The 19,095-nt window shown below is 37.3% G+C and overlaps 2 protein-coding genes across 2 annotated transcripts; one reads left to right on the top strand and one right to left on the bottom strand.

Moving 5' to 3' along the window:
• The first annotated feature begins 1,891 nt into the window (after positions 1–1,891).
• LOC149021000 (Peptidase M28 family protein) lies at positions 1,892–10,494 on the top strand. The gene is made up of 12 exons (XM_089149254.1): positions 1,892–3,111; positions 3,664–3,731; positions 4,396–4,477; positions 4,610–4,702; positions 5,698–5,850; positions 6,174–6,242; positions 6,440–6,527; positions 8,828–8,911; positions 9,226–9,314; positions 9,574–9,690; positions 9,776–9,931; positions 10,144–10,494. The coding sequence occupies exons 1-12, from the start codon at positions 2,104–2,106 to the stop codon at positions 10,324–10,326; spliced, it is 2,190 nt and encodes a 729-aa protein (XP_089005380.1). The 5' UTR covers positions 1,892–2,103; the 3' UTR covers positions 10,327–10,494.
• A 1,257-nt stretch (positions 10,495–11,751) lies between these two features.
• LOC149020999 (Translation elongation factor EF1B/ribosomal protein S6 family protein) lies at positions 11,752–17,189 on the bottom strand. Its single transcript, XM_089149253.1, has 3 exons — positions 16,963–17,189; positions 13,811–14,034; positions 11,752–12,236 (listed from the first exon to the last, which is right to left on the bottom strand). The coding sequence occupies exons 2-3, from the start codon at positions 13,991–13,993 to the stop codon at positions 11,958–11,960; spliced, it is 462 nt and encodes a 153-aa protein (XP_089005379.1). The 5' UTR covers positions 13,994–14,034; positions 16,963–17,189; the 3' UTR covers positions 11,752–11,957.
• Between the last annotated feature and the right edge of the window lie 1,906 nt (positions 17,190–19,095).

Here is a 19,095-nt window from a genome sequence, read left to right as displayed (position 1 = left end):
TTTCTTTTCTTAGCTTTCAAATATGGTATACAAAGATTTGATGCATTGTATGTATGGTGTCGAATACATGGAAAGTTTTTAGTGTAAATGGATATAAGTTTACTCATTTTTGGATTTCACCCTCATACCCATAAATCTAAAGATTTATATTTTTAGTATAAAAAGATGAATCTCTAAATTTCATGAATCTAAGGATTTTTACAACCAAACGAGTATAAATCTCACATTTATGAATCCATAGATTTGAAATCTCTGGATTCATGTAACCATCCATGTAAGAATGGTACCATACAAAAATAAAGAAAAGACATGAATTAATACAGCAAACCAAAAAATACCACCCATTTAACAATAAGATATCGGAATTTGGAAGCCACTTTTATAAATAGAAATGGCTGCAAATTTGCAAATGATGCCCCCACATAAGATTCTATGAAGTGGCTATCACAATTTTGCACTAAAATGTTCAAAAAGCATGAGATGATGATGTATGTTGCGTATACAATATGTTTGTCTCCTTCATCCTCCTCCTTTTGCAAGATTTTAGACGGATCAGATAGATACATAAGATACTATCAAATGACATTTCATTATCATACCTAACCTTTTATTGCAAAGAGGGTATGTTATTTTGGGAAGTTTTCAAATATGTGATAGCTACATTTATCAAATAATAGAGATGCCAACAATATCATTATCAATCTAATATAGTAAAATACCATGGAATATTGGGTAGGGAATTTTTACTTAATAAATACAAAAATGTTTATGTCATTGAAAGATTTTTTTTTTTAATTAACTAAAGAAGGATTTTATTCAAAGAACTTAGCAAAAATCCTTGTTCGGATGAGGGAAAGGTCAATAAATAATTTGAGCGAAGAGTTCTATTGGATATAAGATAGTTGGCATACACATTGTCCTTCCTATAAAGGTATCTAAATTGAACTGAAAGAAAATCCTCGTTGAGCGTCTTAGACTCTTAATGTGAGATAAGATAACGTTGGTTGCCCAATACACTGAGTTGGAATTTCGTTGAGAGACAAAACCAACTTGAGGAATCATGGAAGATGATAACTTGCCACAACTCAATGGTCTTGGCTAACAAAAGAGCATCCCTACATGCCTCTGCCTCCATTGAGGATGCTGAAAGACCATGATTCCACTTACATTTTGTGGATAAAAAAAAGGTTATTGTATGGCTATACAATGCTATTTATAAAAGAAGTTGTGGGGGAAAAAATGCTTCCTATTGGGCTTTAAAAATAGGATTGACGTTCAATTCATGGCTTTATGCTTTGCCCAACGCCACCCATGTAATGAATTTATATTTTTGATAGTTGTCTCTTAATTACTAGAATAGTGGATATAATTTATGAGTTCGGATTCTTTCTTCACGAAGAAAGAAGTAAATACTACCTTTAGGTCTTCCCAGAAGATCAAAAGGGGAGGGTTTCTACGTCAACAAGTTAGATCTTAGACATGCGTTTCCAAATATTTAGGGTGGGAGACTAAAAGAGCGGTAATAACTCCTGACAAGTAAGTAAACTAGATTCTACAATTTACCAACGATTCTTCGCTTTTTGTATGAATCATCTCGATGGCTCAACGTAAATATATTATCCGACCAACCGAAAAATCATAAATACCAATTAGTAATATCTCATTAACCTGCCTTTTTGTTTTCCTTACTAAAATTTCCTACATTATTATGCTGTGCCTCTGCCCTAAGAACTCACTGTCTAATTGCCCGGACACCCTCCTTAACCCCTAGTTTTTTTTTTTTCTCAAGAAAAAAAAAATAAAAATAAAAATAAAAGCTATCTCATGGAGAAGACTTCTGATTTTGTAATTAAAAAAAAAAAAAAAAAAAAAAAAGGGAAGAAAGAAAGAAAAAGAAAAAGAAAAGAGAAGACACTGGACGCAGAGAGAGAAACTCCCCTGCTCTGAGTGTCCACGTTGATGCCGCCTGTACCGGCAGTTTTTCTCATCCTTCTTCCTGTGTAATAACTATTAAGTCTAATAATCATGCGGATTCCTCAGATGATAATCTAATTCACAGAAGGCAGAAGCTCTCTGAAATCCAGAAGAAGTGAAAATTACAGCATGTTCAGGCGCGCCATCATTGCCGGTGGACGATGGGTCAGCACCGCCGCCTGCATCCCTTCCTTAATAGCACTTATCCTTCTCCCTGTTTCCGGCATCTTCTTCTACTCCATTGGGTTGATTCCCGACCCAGATTATCACTCCGTTTTCACCTCCTTCTACATCTCCGACAACAACTCTATCGCCGATAACCTCTTCAATCTCACTCGTCGACCCCATGTCGCCGGAACCCAAGCCAACGCTGACACCGCCGCCTACGTCCTCTCCACTCTCGCTTCCTATTCCATTCCTTCACACATCACTCCCTATCATGTCTCTCTCACTTACCCACTCTCCCGCTCTCTCACTCTCACTCGGGCTCCGCCGGACGACACTACAACGACAAAATTCGAACTCCGACAGGAAATTTACCCCGGCGACCCTTACGCCGGCGTAGCAGGCGAGGTTCTTCCCACCTTCCACGCTTACGCGAAGTCTGGGACGGCGTCGGGGAAGGTAGTGTACGTTAACTATGGCCGCGTCGAGGATTACGCCACCTTGGAAGCGATGGGTGTGAATGTTTCCGGCAATATCGCCTTGGCAAGGTACGGCCAGATATTCCGCGGCGATATAGTACGTCATGCCTATGAAGCCGGTGCCGTCGCCGTCGTCGTTTACTCCGATGCCAAGGATTACGGTGGTGGAGGAGGTAAGGGCGCGAAATGCTTTCCCGATGACAAGTGGCTGCCGCCGAGTGGTGTTCAGGTGGGGACTGTGTATGGTGCGACCGGAGATCCGACGACACCGGGGTGGGCCAGCACCAGTGACTGTGAGAGGCTGTCCGGTGATGAAGTCGAAATGCGTGGAGAGCTCCCGTCGATACCATCGTTACCAGTCTCAGCAGCTGATGGTGAAGCTATCATCAGGTCTATTGATGGACAAGTGGCCGCCGATGATTGGCAGGGCGGCATCGACGCTGCAGTTTACCGGGTTGGACCTGGTCCTGCTGTCCTCAATCTCAGCTATACTGTAAGTGAGAAAACAGTTCCAGAAACCTAATAAAATTTCTGCTTCTACTGGTTCATTTATTTGTTTCCTTTAAATACCACGTTAGATGAGTGTTTTGGGGCCCTTGACAAGCTTTTAGTTCTGCTCTATTTATCGTCAGTAGTTCTTTCTAATTTCTGTTGTAAGTTATCAGTTCTTACCAATAAAAGAAAAAAGAGTAAGTTGTCAGCTGTTATCTTTAGATTGCTTGGTTGGATATCAATATTTTCGTTGAATTGGTAAATGGGTACTTTGTTTAATCTTCAGAAGTTTGATTGGTAGTGGTATTAATCACCTTGTGATCCAGAGGGGTTGGTATATCAATGTTTTGTCGAACTGGGTTGATGAGTTCTTCATTGGGTCTTCAGATGTTTCATTGGTAGTAACAAATTATCAGCTTTAATATTTTGGATGGATTGATTTACACCAGAATCAAACTAAATATAAAGATAATTCTCATTTCTCCCAGATGGATTTGATTGAATGCCAATATCCTGTTGTACTGAGTTAATGGGTACTTGATTTCTTCTTCAGGGAGAGCAAGTCATAGCTACAATCCAAAATGTCTTTGGTGTTATTGAAGGATCGGAAGAGCCTGACCGGTATGCCTTATTCAATTTTTATGGTTCTCTCCTTAATTTTGTCATATGTTAAGTGATCATCTTAATTTAGCCATTCCATTAATTATTTGAATGCTAGCTACGTAATAGTTGTTTCCTTTGACCGTATAGGGTTTTCTTTAGGGAGAATAGCTGAGTGTCTAGTCTTTGACATTCTTTTTTTGTGCTTAAAATTACCTAGAGAATGGCTTTCAATCTAGCTGGCTTTTATTCCACAAATTTATTGCAACTTACTAGTATACCACCGTAGTTCTGCCATTCTTTCAAATATTGAGATAAAACTGGAAGCATGTTTTAAAGTTTTGAAATGTTGAACTTTAGACTCTTTTAACTCAGGAAGCCACTGCATTCATCTCATGTTGGTACTGATTGCTAATAGCGAGATGGAGTGTGTGGACTGGTTGGATCACTGTGACCAGTGATAATCTCCTTCGGTTGACATCTCATGTAACTAGTTCAACCATCTTCCATAGGTATTTGTGACTAATATTACACCTAATGTTTTAATATAGAAAAATTTACTGTTGTTAATAATGAGAAAACTATTGATTGCATTAGGCCATCATTAAAGAAACAGGGGCCAGGGAAATTTCTATTTTTTCATCAACTCAATTTTATGTTCTTTTTTATTCTAATTTTTGTACAGATTTGTACTACTTGGTAACCATCGCGATGCTTGGACATTTGGCGCAGTTGATCCGAACAGTGGGACTGCAGCACTACTAGAGGTTAGTTGGGATGGGTAAACCTTTCACTCTTCTAAATGGATTCAATTTTCATGAAGGAGACCATGCTCACTCCTAAAAGGAAGAATATATTTCTGTGCTAACTTTAGAGCTAATATTCTTTGGTGTCAATAGGTGGCTAGAAGGTTTGGGGAGCTGAAGAAAAGAGGGTGGAGACCAAGGCGAACGATTATATTTTGCAATTGGGATGCTGAGGAGTATGGCCTGGTATCATTCACAGACTCGATCTCTTGACCACCTAAACACTTGCCACACCATTACTTGATTAAGTAAATATGTCTTCGGTAACACCTCCCCAACCAAGCCCCCAACCTCCCCCTACTGCCAAAAATAAAAATAATAAAAAAGAAGTTGTAGAACTTGGCAATTCAGTCATGTAAGATCTGGAGAAGAACATCTCACTAGTTCCTCTTGTCAAATTGCCTACATGTATTACTGGTGTTCTTTTATCACAATGTAACAAGAGAGGAAAAGATAGTTCAGTTGAAAATGGTGGGCCCCATAATAGCCAAACACCTATTTTCCTCATCTCCTGTAGGTAAAACAACCAGTTGAGATGTCCCCTCGTTTGATTTGCATTTCTTTGTTTTGAGTTCTTAATTAATAATATATAATTTTTAGGTAGTAACTTATTCTGGTGTCTTCTTTTTCAATGTTTTCTTGTACTTCTGTCTTACTGTTTTCTCATATTATAAGTATCATATTAAGGAGATTTCTATATATTTTATATGGTATATAATTTATGATCAGATGAGAGGCAGGCCTTGGCACAACAGTGGACCACAGTTGTAGCCTGAGGTCCAGGCATCGAAATGGCTTCTCTGCAAAATTGCTGGGGTAAGGCTACTTAGGAAAATTGCCCCCAGGCTCTGCATGTGCAGTAGCCTTCAGCGTCAGGTTTGCCCTTATTTTTTAATCATTTATGAAAAAAAAAAATTATTTATGCACCATTTATTGTATCCCTTCCTACCAAAAATTTTCGCAATTGGTCTAAAAGGAACCTTCTCATAATACTTATACTTCATCTCATTCCAAAACTGTACACTTTATTGTTTTATTGATAAAAAAAATTATCAATAGCAATATGTCAGTACCAAAGGTTTCGCTAATGAATCAACTCTATCTATCCTGAAATATGAGTTATTTGTCAGTCAATCATATTGGAGCTTGTGGTCCACTTTAACCAGTCCAGCGTTTTGCAGATTGGATCAACAGAATGGGTAGAAGAAAATAGAGAAATGTTGGCCTCAAGGGTTGTTGCTTATCTGAATGTAGACTGTGCGGTCTCTGGGGCAGGGTTCCATGCTGCTGCAACTCCTCAGCTTGACGAACTACTCAAACAAGTTGCTCAAAAGGTATAATTGCAGTGATGTATATTTACTGGCAGTCTCTGGGGCAGTAGAGCCCTCACATGCCCACGCCACCCAAAAGAAAAATAAATAAATAAACAACCAAGAGAAGGAAAAAGGTTAATAGAGGAACAATGGGAGCGAAACATTTACAACTACCGCCGCAGCCTGTGTTGGGGTTGCAATATCATTGACAATCAATGAATCATTGATGTTGTACAAGAAGGAAAACTTTTCATTTTGGTTGTTTCTGTTTTTGTTGGAAACATATAGGTTTCTTTACTATTTTCCTTTTTTATCTTGCTGAACAAAGCTCATGATTGTTGAAGGTTCAAGATCCTGATAACTCCTCTCAAACAATGTATGACTCATGGATCGGCTCTGATGATTCCTCCAAGGTGGTTCCTGACCAAATTTCAACCTTTATTTAATATTATGTTAATACATGCCTTTGAACTACTAACAAGTCTTCTTCATTAGTTAAGAATAAAATATCCAATTTCCTTATTTGTGCTCATTAGATGGTTATATTATTATGAATTACTTATTAGACGTGGAAATGGTTGATAAGTAAATTTTTTTTTTCTCTTTGAAGATTGAGAGGTTGGGTGGCGGGGGTTCAGATTATGCACCTTTTGTTCAACATCTTGGAGTTCCATCAGTTGACATGTTCTATGGAGGAGGTATGATCATCTGCTTTGGCAAATTTATGTTCATTTATAATCTGCAAGATACTCCTTACAATCAGATGGTGCCGTCTGCAGAGACAGATCAATGTTGATGTGAAAATTAAGGAAGGGGAGTGGGAGAGGGAAAGCCCTTCTATGGTGACAAAACTTACCTTGTTGTGTAAACAAGGAAAGGGAATGAGATAAGAAAAGCCCTTGTACAGAGACTGAACCTGACAAAAATGTAATATTCCCATGAAAACTTCTACTGATGTATCAATTAAGGCCTTAGATGTAAGATGATGAATGCCAACATTAAAGTGGAAATGGATTTTTCTTCCAGGTCAAAATCTTACCACTAACCCACCCAACACACCCCCCCCTTCCCAAAGTAAAATAGGGTAAAGAAAGAAGAAACTAATGTGATCATGTTCTGTCTGCGATGCACATATTTTTTTTCCATATCTGGTGGTGGGAACATTAGTTTTGCAATGACTGGATGGTGGAAAAGTTTCAGCCTTTAGTGAGCTCCTGAAGTTGAACCATCAGCCATTTATATTCAAATTCAGGGGCCACTTTAAATTCTCAAGCTATGCACTCTTGTGCCCATACTAGATTTTTTCTAATATATGTTCAGTTAGCAATGGTATTTAAATCATTATTCAACCTGCGTGATTTAAATATTTTTGTTCTGTTGCTAATGACATTGGGGGGGGGGGGGGGGGGAGGAAGAAAAGAAAAGTTGAGGGTTAGGTTGGAATCTTTCCTCCCTCTTTCCCCTTCCCCACTTCTGTCTTTTAGCTTGGATAGAAGTTTGTAGAGTAGTGGTGAAAGGTGAAAACGTGTATTCTGTAAAGTGCCTGGCGACCTAAAGAGAGGGCGACCTAAAGAGAGGGCGCCCAAGGGCTGAAGTAGGACCTAGGGTTTCTCCCCGGCAACCTACAGTCCAGCCCAGCTGCATGGAGTCTTTTTCATCAACAGGGGGCATTTTGGTCATTTTGGGTAGCCTATTCCTACCCAATTTGACCTAAGTAGAACCAGAATTTTAGTAGGATTGTGGTCATAACTTTATTTTGTGGAGTTAGTCCTTTTCAAGTTATTAAAGAATCCTAGTTTAGTTAGGAGTAGTTAGTTAAATAGGATTCCTTCTTATAATAGAAGTTCTTTTAATTTTGCAATTATATTTAGTTGGGAGTTCTCTTAAAAACAGAAATCCTGGTTTGTTTTTCTTTCTAATTTGAGTCCAAGTAGGAATCCTTTGATGTAAGGCTATAAATATAGTGCGACACATGTAATCAAATCGGATTATTGACGAAGAAATTTTTTGTAGGGTTTCCTAGCTTTGTGGTGTTCCTTCTTCAAGAAATTTTTAATCCCCACTGGTAAACAGCAAGCAACTAATCATCCCACCCCATTCCCCATCTCCTATCTCATCTCAAACCTCTCTAAATCCCTCCCTCTGTCTTGCGGCACCTAGTATCCTTTCCCCAAACCCTAAAACCCTGCAGCTGCCAATTGCCTCCCACCAAACCCCATCCCCCCCAATATTCGGTTCCCATCCCTCACCCCAATTGCCTACTCAAAACCCTAAAGCCAACACTTCATCTTCTCCCCAAAACCCTAGTAGTCCTAATTCCCCATTCCCTAGATCTCTCAAACCCCTTACCGCAATCCCATTCCCTTTTGGACTCATCATGCCCTACCTCCTCAACCTTTGACCCTAAACCTAACCCTAGCCACCCCCTAGAAACCCTAGAATTAGAAAACCCTAATTTTCCCAGACCCTAGACTTAGAAAATTGATCCTGAAATTGAAAATAACAGAATTCAGATTTAGGTCTCAACGACCTAGACCCCCAGGCTCTAGCCAAACCTAGTATATTGTTCCTACAGCCCCAAACGCAGGGTTGTAAGAAATCCAAATTTTACTGCTGAATTCAATTGATTGTTCCTGGTTATTGGCCCTCAGTCTGGGAGTTACATCCATGTGTTTACTAGTAAACATATGCAATTTTATAAGATGGTACCATATAATTTGAACTGGGAAACTTATGTCTACCAACATATGCACACATGTTGGTTTTCCAACACTATAATTCTTCCCCCTTCACCACGGAATTATGTAAACAGTTTTTTAAATGTTTTGCTTGGCATCAGACATTTTTTTAACTTCTGAGTTTGCTGTATCATCCTATAAAGATGCATATAGTCTCTTCGAAACATGTGCTTAACTTGCATTGACAACATATGCTTAGTCTTGTGATCGAACTTTTATGTATTTTGCATGATTAAGCCCTTCAGTGTTTTCTTTCGCAGAATACCCAGTCTATCACTCAATGTATGATGACTTCGTTTGGATGAGGAAATATGGTGACCCAATGTTCCATAGGCATGTAGCAGGTATTTCTTCTATTTTTATTTATTCAATATTTTTGGCAATTTTCTATTTTGATATATGAACTTGGGTGTGCCTATCTGAATCATTATTCAGCCTGTGAAACCTTTCTAGGATTAGGAAATTGAATAATATTTGATCGATCAGAAAAGTCGGTACTTCTTACTTTATTTGTCTTTTCATAAAAAGAAAAGACACAACAGCAAATGTAGCTACTTATAAAGGTCATCATAATTTTTCAAAGCCCTTTACTTCAAACTTGGTTCCAGGCTTCCAGCCTGATCTAGTATCTTTGTCTCACTGTGTTTTCATCTAACAGTGGCCAGCATTTGGGGGCTAGCTGCTCTTAAGCTCGCAGATGAGGACTTCCTGCCATTTAATTATGTTTCTTATGCACAAGAGCTTCAGGTATGTTGATGATATATATGTGTTTACACCTGGCAGTGGTCTTCCATCTGCCTCCTTTTTTTTTCTTCTTTTTTATGCTTTCGTCTTTGTGTGTTTTACATGCATAGATTAACGCAGATACGCGAAAAACAAATTTCCATTTCTTATGAATGCATGTTCATATGCACTTTACTTCACTGCTCCATTTCATGGCAACATGCATGTAAGATAAGCAATTTGTTTAGTTCAAGATTCAACTTCATGAGTCTATATCTGACAGGCAAGCGTGAAGGCATTTGAAGATGAAATTTCATCCAAGGGTTTAAGTCTTCTTCCCTTATACAAGTCCATTGATAAGCTCAAGAAATCTGCCACCAAAATAAATGAACAGATAAAGGTATTGCTAAAAGTTCCATAACACGAGTATTTATGATCTGTGGTTTAGGCAGTACACATTAACTAACGAATTGATCATGCTTTAGGTAATAAAGAAAGGTAAGATCTGGGCAGGATTGTACCCATCATTGTGGGATAGAGACTACTTGAGACAAAGGGTGATAAATGACAGGTTAATGATGGCAGAACGAGCATTTACAGACCGAGATGGGCTGCTTGGGAGGTCATGGTATAAGCATTTGGTATGTATCATTCTTGGTTTTAACTCTTCGAATCCTAAAATAGACCTTCCCCTCTCTTCTTCTTCTTTTTTTTGTTTTGGTCCCTTTACTGCCTTCTTGATGGCTAGGATCATAGAGACTTTGTAAATAAATCACTGATCCAAGAATGTAGCCTCAATTGGTATTCTGATACGTTATTTAATGCGACTAGAACTTTGCTGTTATCATTTCAGGTTTACGGGCCATCAAAACATGATGATTATGGATCAAAATCATTTCCTGGGATAGATGATGCCATTGAGAAAGCAAAGATTTTAGACACTGCAGAGTCATGGAATTCTGTACAACATGAAATCTGGAGGGTTGCTAGAGCAGTCACTCAAGCAGCCCTAGTCCTTGGTGGCAAACTAACTTGAAAGTGAGGGTGCTGGCTGTTGCTACAACGAGAGAGAGAGTAGATAATGCTGTAAATTCTCTGAATTCTGCTTGATCTCTACTGAAAAATCCAATTAGAAGATTAAAGTAGATCTGTCATGCATTCTCTAATAAGATTATGTGCAGTTGAATAAAGTTGAATTTCTTTTGCTTTATATTCCCCTGTTCCAGCTGAAGAGTTTGCAAAGTTTTTGGGGAACTTCTTTTTTTATCCTTTTATGGAGGTCTTGATACCCGATGGGAACACGTTTGCTCAGCAGAGTTGGCGGCTGTCCAATCTCAACCTGAGAACGTCAGTTCAGAGGTGGGGCTCTTTCCACCGTATGATGTAGAGTTTGTTGGGACATGGGAACAGAGGCACATCCACGAAGAACATAAGTACAAGAATTTCCCCTAATTCAGAAAAGCTGCCCTTTCCCATTTTGCTTAAGTTGGCTACCCTTGTTTGCCATTTTAGGTTATTTCACAGAGACCATCTTAATTCCTTTATGATTAGAACTCTATGCTTGACAAGTAATTGATTCAAAATTCATTCTAATTACAATTAGAGTCATTTTAATCATATAAACCCGTAGAAGGGCTGTTCCCCTCTTCAAGATGATAGATTCAGAAAGGGTTAGTTACTAAGTGGGTAAGGGCCTGTTTGGTTACATGAATCTAGAGATTTCAAATCTCTGGATTCATAAATCTGAGAATTATACCCGTTTGGTTGTAAAAATCTCTAGATCATGAAACTCGATCACGTTTAGTGTAAAAGGGAACGAGATTATGGGTAAGGGGTGAAACCGAGATTTCAAAAAGCTATACAATGACATTCACAAAATCATGCGATCAAATAAATTTTTAGGATGAATTCCGATTTCATTCCACAACCAAACACTTAATTTTATAAATTATAACTCCATAGATTTGAAGTCTATAGATTTGAAATCTCGAGATATTTGAAATCTCCAGACTCATGTAACCAAACAGGCCCTAAGGTAGTTTAAAAAATTCAGTTTTATAGTGTTGTGTATTTTTCGAACATAAAGTAGGAGATCAGTGTTTTAAGGTCTCTGTGTCTACGTTGGGGGGGTCATATAAAAACTTTCGTAGACTAGAAATGGTTTCAATGGAAGAAATAATTTAGCTAAATAATGAATCGCAATTTCTGGACCATTATTTGACAAGTCTTTGCAAACCTGAATAAGACATTACAAACAAATAAGGAACTGCGCAGCCGGACAGTTACTACAGGAGATAAACAAAAATCAATCTCAACTAAATAAAGGCAGCAAAATGGCCTTTGCCATTGTATAGCTACGCAGTGGCGTGCTCAAAACACTGGGCCCCGTCTAATGTTTGGATCTGGTTGTTGCTTACTGACTGAAGCCTTCCTATTTTTCTCAGGCTACTGCTCAGTCCTATCTCATAATCACATTGGTTGATAAATCATTAAACCAAAATGTTAATTACGCATTTACACACCCACCACCATTAAACACAACTTTAAAGCTGCAGAAGATTAAAACTCAAGAGAAAATGACGCCAGTTAAATTAAGTAGTACAAGCTCTGTTTAAACCAGATGCAAACATGTAAGGAACAAAGCAAAGACCAGAAAGTCCCAACAGCTCAATTCACAGTTTCGTTTTCCTTGGCGTCCTCTTCATGTATCTCATATTCCTCATCGTCGTCATCATCATCATCAACGTCTTCATCGTCATACAGTCTGGTCCTGGGAAACTTTTTCAGCTCACCCTGTACAAAATCTTCACCCAAAAAATTCAACCCGTAATTCGTACCCCTGTGCTTCACTAGAAGCCATCGTAGTAGTCGATCTTCCTTATTCAGGTATTGTAGCTCCTTGTTGAAGTTCGGGGTAGCCATCATTGTCATCTGCATCAATTGACCCTGTTCAAAAGTTCAACAGTTCCAGGAATGGGTTATTCAATAGTGGACATGGGCAATAATCATTGGAAGACTCACAATTTCTAAAAGTTGTGCTTCGATTGGATCATCGGAGTCCAAGTAACAACAACAATAACAACAATAAGCCTTGTCCCAAATAAATGGGGACGGCTACATGGATTCTTGCTTTCCAATCAGTTCTGTTCGAGGCCATGCTAGATTCTAGGCCTAAACTATGCATATCCTTTCTCACCACTTCTCTTAAGGTTATCTTAGGTCTACCCCTAGCTCTTCTAGTTCCTTCAATCTGGATTATATCATTTCTCCATATAGGGGCATTTATAGGTCTCCGTTGAACGTGATCGTGCCACCTCAGATGACTTTCTCGAAGCTTAACACTTATGGGAGCAACTCCCAAACCAACTCTAATATGATTATTTCTTATCTTATCCATCCTAGTTTTGCCACTTATCCATCTTAGCATCCTCATTTTTGCCACACTGAGTTTATATATATGATTCTTTTTAACAGCCTAACACTCTGCACCGTACATCATAGCTGGTCAAACAACGGTCCTATAAAATTTTCTTTTAAGCTTTAATGGAATATGTCGATCACACAAGACCCTGGACGCACCTCTCCACTTCATCCACCCTATTTTAATTCTTTGAGAAACATCATCCTCTAAATCACATCTTTTACTTATGATTGAACCTAGGTACCTAAAACAATCACTCGGAGGAATCTCCTTATCATCAAGTATCACCACCTCATCGTCTACCCGATCATGATTAAAGTTACAAATTAGATATTCTGTCTTTGTTTTACTTAGTTTAAAGCCTTTTGATTCCAAAGCTACTCTCCATGATTCTAATTTGGTATTAATCCACACTCGAGTCTCATCAATCAACACAATGTCATCAGCAAAAAGCATACACCAAGGGACCTCATCATCGGAGTCCAAGCAATCCAGATAATTAACCCTCTCCACTAGTGACTAATTATAATTAATGAAAAAAAAACTTCATAATTTCCTCTTCAATCTTAAATAGAAGTTGTTTCACTCTATTTCCTGCCTGATATCATTTAGATGCACCTAATTAGTTTAATGTATCTACCTACAGGTTATATTATGTCAGCAGAATCCGCCTGGTTCAGTTTGCTGTGCATACCCGCTTTCTTTTGTGTTCTTGCATTAGGAGCATTCCCCCCCCCCCCTCCCCTCCCTCCCCCACCCCCCCCCCCCAAAAAAAAAAAAAAAAAATAAAAAAAATCTTGGTCAGACCAACTGAAAGTGAACATGAATTTGTTATAATAGCTCCAAAAGACAACCACACTATACAATAGCACATAAGGAAACCTGGCTCTGATGTCAACAGCAATTTTCTTAAATTTCCACAGAGAAATAAATTGGTGAAATATTGAAAATACAACGACAAAAATTCATAAGCTGCTGTTTCACAAAATGAGTCAGAATTTCAAATACAATAATAGAGACAAATTTGTTAAGAAATGGGGAAAAAACCACAGGCAAACATCAACCAGAATTGATGACAGAACAGCAAATATAAATGCACCTGGTAATGCCTCCCGTCGAGCTTCTTAATACCATAACCCAACTGAACAGTACCAAAATACTTCATGTCAGTAAGAACACCATTCTTTCTGCAAACATGTTGTGCTACCCGAGCAGTCAATTCCAATAGAGATTCCTTTTTAACATGAGGCTTCAACAACAGCATACAGTCATAAAGCGGCATGTTTCACACTTTCTGTTTCCTTTGTTGAATTAGAATCTCACCTGGAGGAAAGGGCGAACCAAACAAGAAATATACATAAGGATACTAAAAAGAGATACAAATAAAATAATTAAAACAGATCCCAACAATCTGCTATATTGTTGCTTTTAGAATAGAAGTCCTCTCGGGTTAGATCCCAGAGTGAAATATTTCCTAAAAAGAACAAAGTTTTACTATGATCTCCAAGAACTTGTGTAGGCATAACCTGAGCACAAGGCTCAAGCCATGGTTTGGGGATGGTCATAATGTACACAGCCTTATCTTCTCTTTGCAAAGAGGCTGTTCCCAGACTTGATCCCACAACCAATAGGTCACAGTAAAGCAACCTTAATTTTGCACCTAGGCCCTCTGTCACCAAGAAAACCAGTGTAACAGACTTAAAAATCATATGAAATATAGCAAATAACTGCTACACCACTTCTCAATCAAAACAATTCAGATTTATCTTTCATAACATATATGTTCTGGGTCTGACATGTTATCTGACATGTTGCATTGACTCTCCATGCAACCAAACACTTCCAAATGCAGATTTATTTTACAATCTCTAACCATTCCATTTTGTTTCACTTCACTGATAAAAAATTGTATCTTACAACACTCTTCTAATCAAACAGGATTCTTGAAAGACCATTGGTTGTGGTCTAAAATCAACTAAGCCTGGCAGAATTTGAAGAATCAAGGTACATAGTAAATCCATTCAATTATTCAAGAAGAAAAAATTCCTTTTGAAATTGTACAAAAACAAGCAAATAGTATAACAAGTATAAACAACAAAGGGACCATAAGATGCGCTGAAACTTTGCCAGTTGGTGTAGTTTCTGAAATTTACTTTATCCGTTTCAAGAAGATAATAGAGGTCAGTGGAAAAATATTAAGACAGTCACCAGAAGGATTCAAAAAGAAGAAGGGTTGTCCTGTTTATGAAAAATGAAGCCTAAACATGGCGTACCTCTTACACATGCTATTCAGGTTCGACCCAAACGAAGATTTTGATTCAAACATATAACCAAGAAAATTAACAATTAAAAAAAGAAAAAGAAAATCAGGAACAAGAAATTCAGGCATTAAACGTTTCCCTTAAAAAATTTAGCACCAAAAACCTCGTTGAACAAGGTCCAACCCCAAAGGCTACATCTTGAGAATAATTTAAAATAAATAACCCTTCATTCCCAACATATTAAAGAAAGTCGTCCTATTAGAGACTCATAAACATGAGAAGAAATTTCTCTGGATTCTTAAATTCTGTGAAATAAAGATGAACCAACAGTGACATAGTTTCCAATTCCCCAAAAAGATGAAAAAGTTCACATGAATCACAAATACAATTCATCCAGCAAGTAGTGACTTCTGAAACTCGAATCAAAGAACTTATATTTCCTTCCAATATTGAAACAAAATAGACAAGAATACAGTAAAGCCAACTGAAGGTCAAGCCGAGTTTGAATTAAAGTTTCTTCAAGTAGTACATAATCAATGGAACCTAGCAGGGTTGTGCGCGAATAGACATTGGAATTTATCTTACCATTCTGTAAATCAGTCTCAGAAGAGAACCTTGAACCTCTTCAGAGAAACCTAGTTGCAGAGTCTGTAGGTACATGTAAACTCTCCTTGAAACCTGTAACTGGACAGTGTTCCCGTTGATTGCTAGCCACGGTGGTTTCACCTTGCCTGCCCAGTGCCCTAAGACAACAGTTTTGATGAAAATGTTTGGTTGCAAGGGGAATGAAAAGGGAAGGGAAGTCAAGGGAATTCTTTTTCCCTTTATGTCGTTTGGTTACAAGTGAAGTAAAGTGAAATTAATTTTACCAAGTTGTTTAGTTGGCTGTAAAATTAGGGATTTTTTTTTAAACGGTCTCTCTGTCTTTATTGGTCATAGTCTTTGAATTGTTTGATTAACAAATAACAACTATCAAGGATGGCATTGTTCAGAGGAGGTTCAACACCATGATAGTTCTGCTATGCTATCACAGTTAACTTTTCAATCAGACCCTATTCCTGCCTTAAATCAAGCCTTCTTTTTGCTCTGTCATCATCCTGTACTTGGAGTTGCCATACTTAGACAGCAAAAAGGAAGCAAGATTAGACCAATATGAGGTCAGCATAACACACTTGAGCTTTAAAAGTTGGATCAGTGTCCACTGAGCTATGTTTAGTTTCAACTGAAGTACTGTGAAACTACAATTGTTTTGCTGCTTTTGCAGAATAATTTGTAAAGTGCAGTTGCTCATCATCTTTTAAAGTTAAATGCAACTTGCATGATTGAGACTTGAACCCGCAGAACAAAGCAGCAAGTAATGCAAACACAGTGATAAATAGATAAAAAGAGAATCTCTCTCCCCCCTCAGACACACATTTTCACAAACACATACAGGACATTCAACTACTCTTCTATAAAATATAATAAGCCATCATAAAAGCACACATCTCTATCTGCTTGGACTGCTGGTGGGAGTCATCTGGTCATATAGTGAACAGTTAACCTAATTACTTGAAGATATAAAAATAAACAAAGCTTTCAAAACAAGTACTAAGACGCTTTAAATTATAATGGTCATCCAACAACTCATGGCTTTAAAGCAACCCAACAGTGGCTCTTAAAGGAAATGCACACTATCTGCAGAAACTCAATGCCTCTATGGAGAAACTGCATTTACAAAAGCCACAAAGAAAAGAGGATCCCCTGCAGTCGCCATTGATGTATCACTAATCGGGAAGAAATGGTTCAGCTTTTAAACTAAAATCCTATGATCGCCTGAGCCCATTTTGGATTTGCATCAAACAACTGGCAGGCTGGACTTGGATTTGAATTTAGTTCGACCAAGCACAATTAGCGCGAAGAACTAAATCAACAAACAAAAAAAGCCAAGGAGAAGAAAACAGATCCCAAACCTTAAGTTATTGAAGCATCAAAATTTTACGATGAATACCTTGAGTTGAATTTCCTGATTCGGTAGAAGAATCCCACTGTTGGGTTAGTGAAAACAGACGCACCTGCAGAATCCCAAAGGATAGGGACGGAAGAAAGTATAAGAACAGCTATAGTGGAGAGAGAAGCAAGAAGGTGATGATCCGAACGGGAAAGAGAAAGAGGGAGAAGTCGAGGGCCGGCAGTGGAGAGCGATGATTCCAGGGTTTTTGATTCAACTGGGTTTTTGGTCGGTGAACCAAATTTACAGTTTTCTTTGAAACGTGAGAATTATTTTTACTTTAGAAAAAATATTACCTGTTATTAAAAATTTCAACTTATTTTACACCATCAAATAAATTTGACTTTTGCATCAAAATATTTGCATTTTTTTTTCCAACCAAATAAATTTCTTGAGAACGCTTCCACATAGGAGATCAGAGTTCAAATCCCCTTGGGGTCAGGGACGAAGCCCCGTCTATATTAATTATATAAAGCATCCTTGAAGATTAGTTAAGGTGGGCATAAGCTAGCTAGATGAACAAAAAAAAAAAAAAAAAAACTCTTTGAAATTCATATGTTGTAGTTTTAGGGGGAGTTTGGGCTGAAAAAAATATGCAATTTCAAAGACAAATTATTACCTTTATTCTCCTTATCTCTCTTCCCTCCCTCATTTGTATGTCCATGTATTGATGGGTAGAAGTCATATTCTTTTCACACATTTTCATCAAACATTAGGTGTGAGACTCATCTCTGAAAACTAACAAAACAAATTAGAAATAAGATTTTTATAAACCCTCACCCCAAATTTATAGTAGAAAAATGTGAACACATTTGTGAATGACACTAGTACGGATATGACATAACACTGATAGAGATTATGTTCAGTAAAAGAGGTAGAAAAGAAAATGACAAAGAAGTTGAAGAGGAGGAGGAGATGGTAGGGATGGCTCTTGTTTTTGCACTCACTCATTCGGGAAAATTTTCCACTAAAGCTGCTACTTAGTTTTCTCTTCGGCATCTCATGTTTTTTTTTTTTTGGGGGGGGGGTGTTGGTGTTAAAATCTGTTTCTATTTTGAAATGATGGAAATTTTTTTAAAAAATGAACCTTGCATAAAAAATATATAATTTTTAAATAATGATTTATTGAAGAGACTAAGGGTAGGTAAATGGTCTAGTACTAATATCCCTTGTTAGTTTTGTAGATATACATCTGAACCGGTTTGGCATTTTTTTTTCCGTTGTCCTGCATTTCCCCCCTCTTTTCGTTGATCAATATAGGGTGTTGTTTGGGGTTTCATTTTATTTTATTTTATTTTTATTATTATTTTTTAATATCAATTTTAGACATAAATCTCAAACAAAATGTGTGGTCAAAAAGCATCAGTATATTCCTTAAATTGGGCATGTTTGTTTATATGAGTTGGAGATTTCAAATGTCTGAGATTTCAAATCTATAGAGTCATAATTCATAAAATTAACTATTTGATTAATTTGAATTTATGGAATGAAATATGTGGATTCATCTTGAAAAACTATTTAGTCAACATGATTTTTGTGAATGTGCAAATGTTTAGCGGTTTTATAGTTTGGGTGAAATTTATGGATTTCATTTCCATCCATCCCCATAAGTCTACAAATACACGTGTTTAGTGTAAAAAAAATGAATATTTAGATTACATGAATTCATGGATTTCCACAACCAAGCAGGTATAAATCTTGCATTTATGAATCATGTAACCAAACGGACCCTAGAAAAAAGGAAAAAAAGGGTAATTATCATTTACCTCCCCTCTTAGCTAAATAAATAGCACTTAGATCCCCTCTTAGTTGGATAATGTCACTTACCTCTCTTTTTACCTAGCTAACATACAAACACTTATCTTCTGTTAATTTTCTCAAATAAATTTCATTTTTACTGTGAATTTTTTTTTAAACCCTAAACTGCCCTTGACTGAAAACATTTTATCATTTTAAATCCTAAATTACAGCAATCATCCTAATAGTTAATATACTAAATTACCCTCAGTTAAAATAGCAGTTAAAAACCAAAATACCATACTTAAAACCAAAATTATCTTTAACTATTAAAACCTGAATGTATTTTTTTATATTTAATTTTTATCGACCAACTTAATAAACACATACTACTTG

This window comes from Hakea prostrata, chromosome 3 (assembly GCF_041222555.1).
Source record: "Hakea prostrata isolate BN-2017 chromosome 3, UWA_Hpros_2, whole genome shotgun sequence".
In the NCBI taxonomy this organism is placed as follows: domain Eukaryota; kingdom Viridiplantae; phylum Streptophyta; class Magnoliopsida; order Proteales; family Proteaceae; genus Hakea; species Hakea prostrata.
The sequence above is the reverse complement of the archived record's forward strand: the minus strand, read 5'-3'. Positions and strand labels throughout refer to the sequence as shown.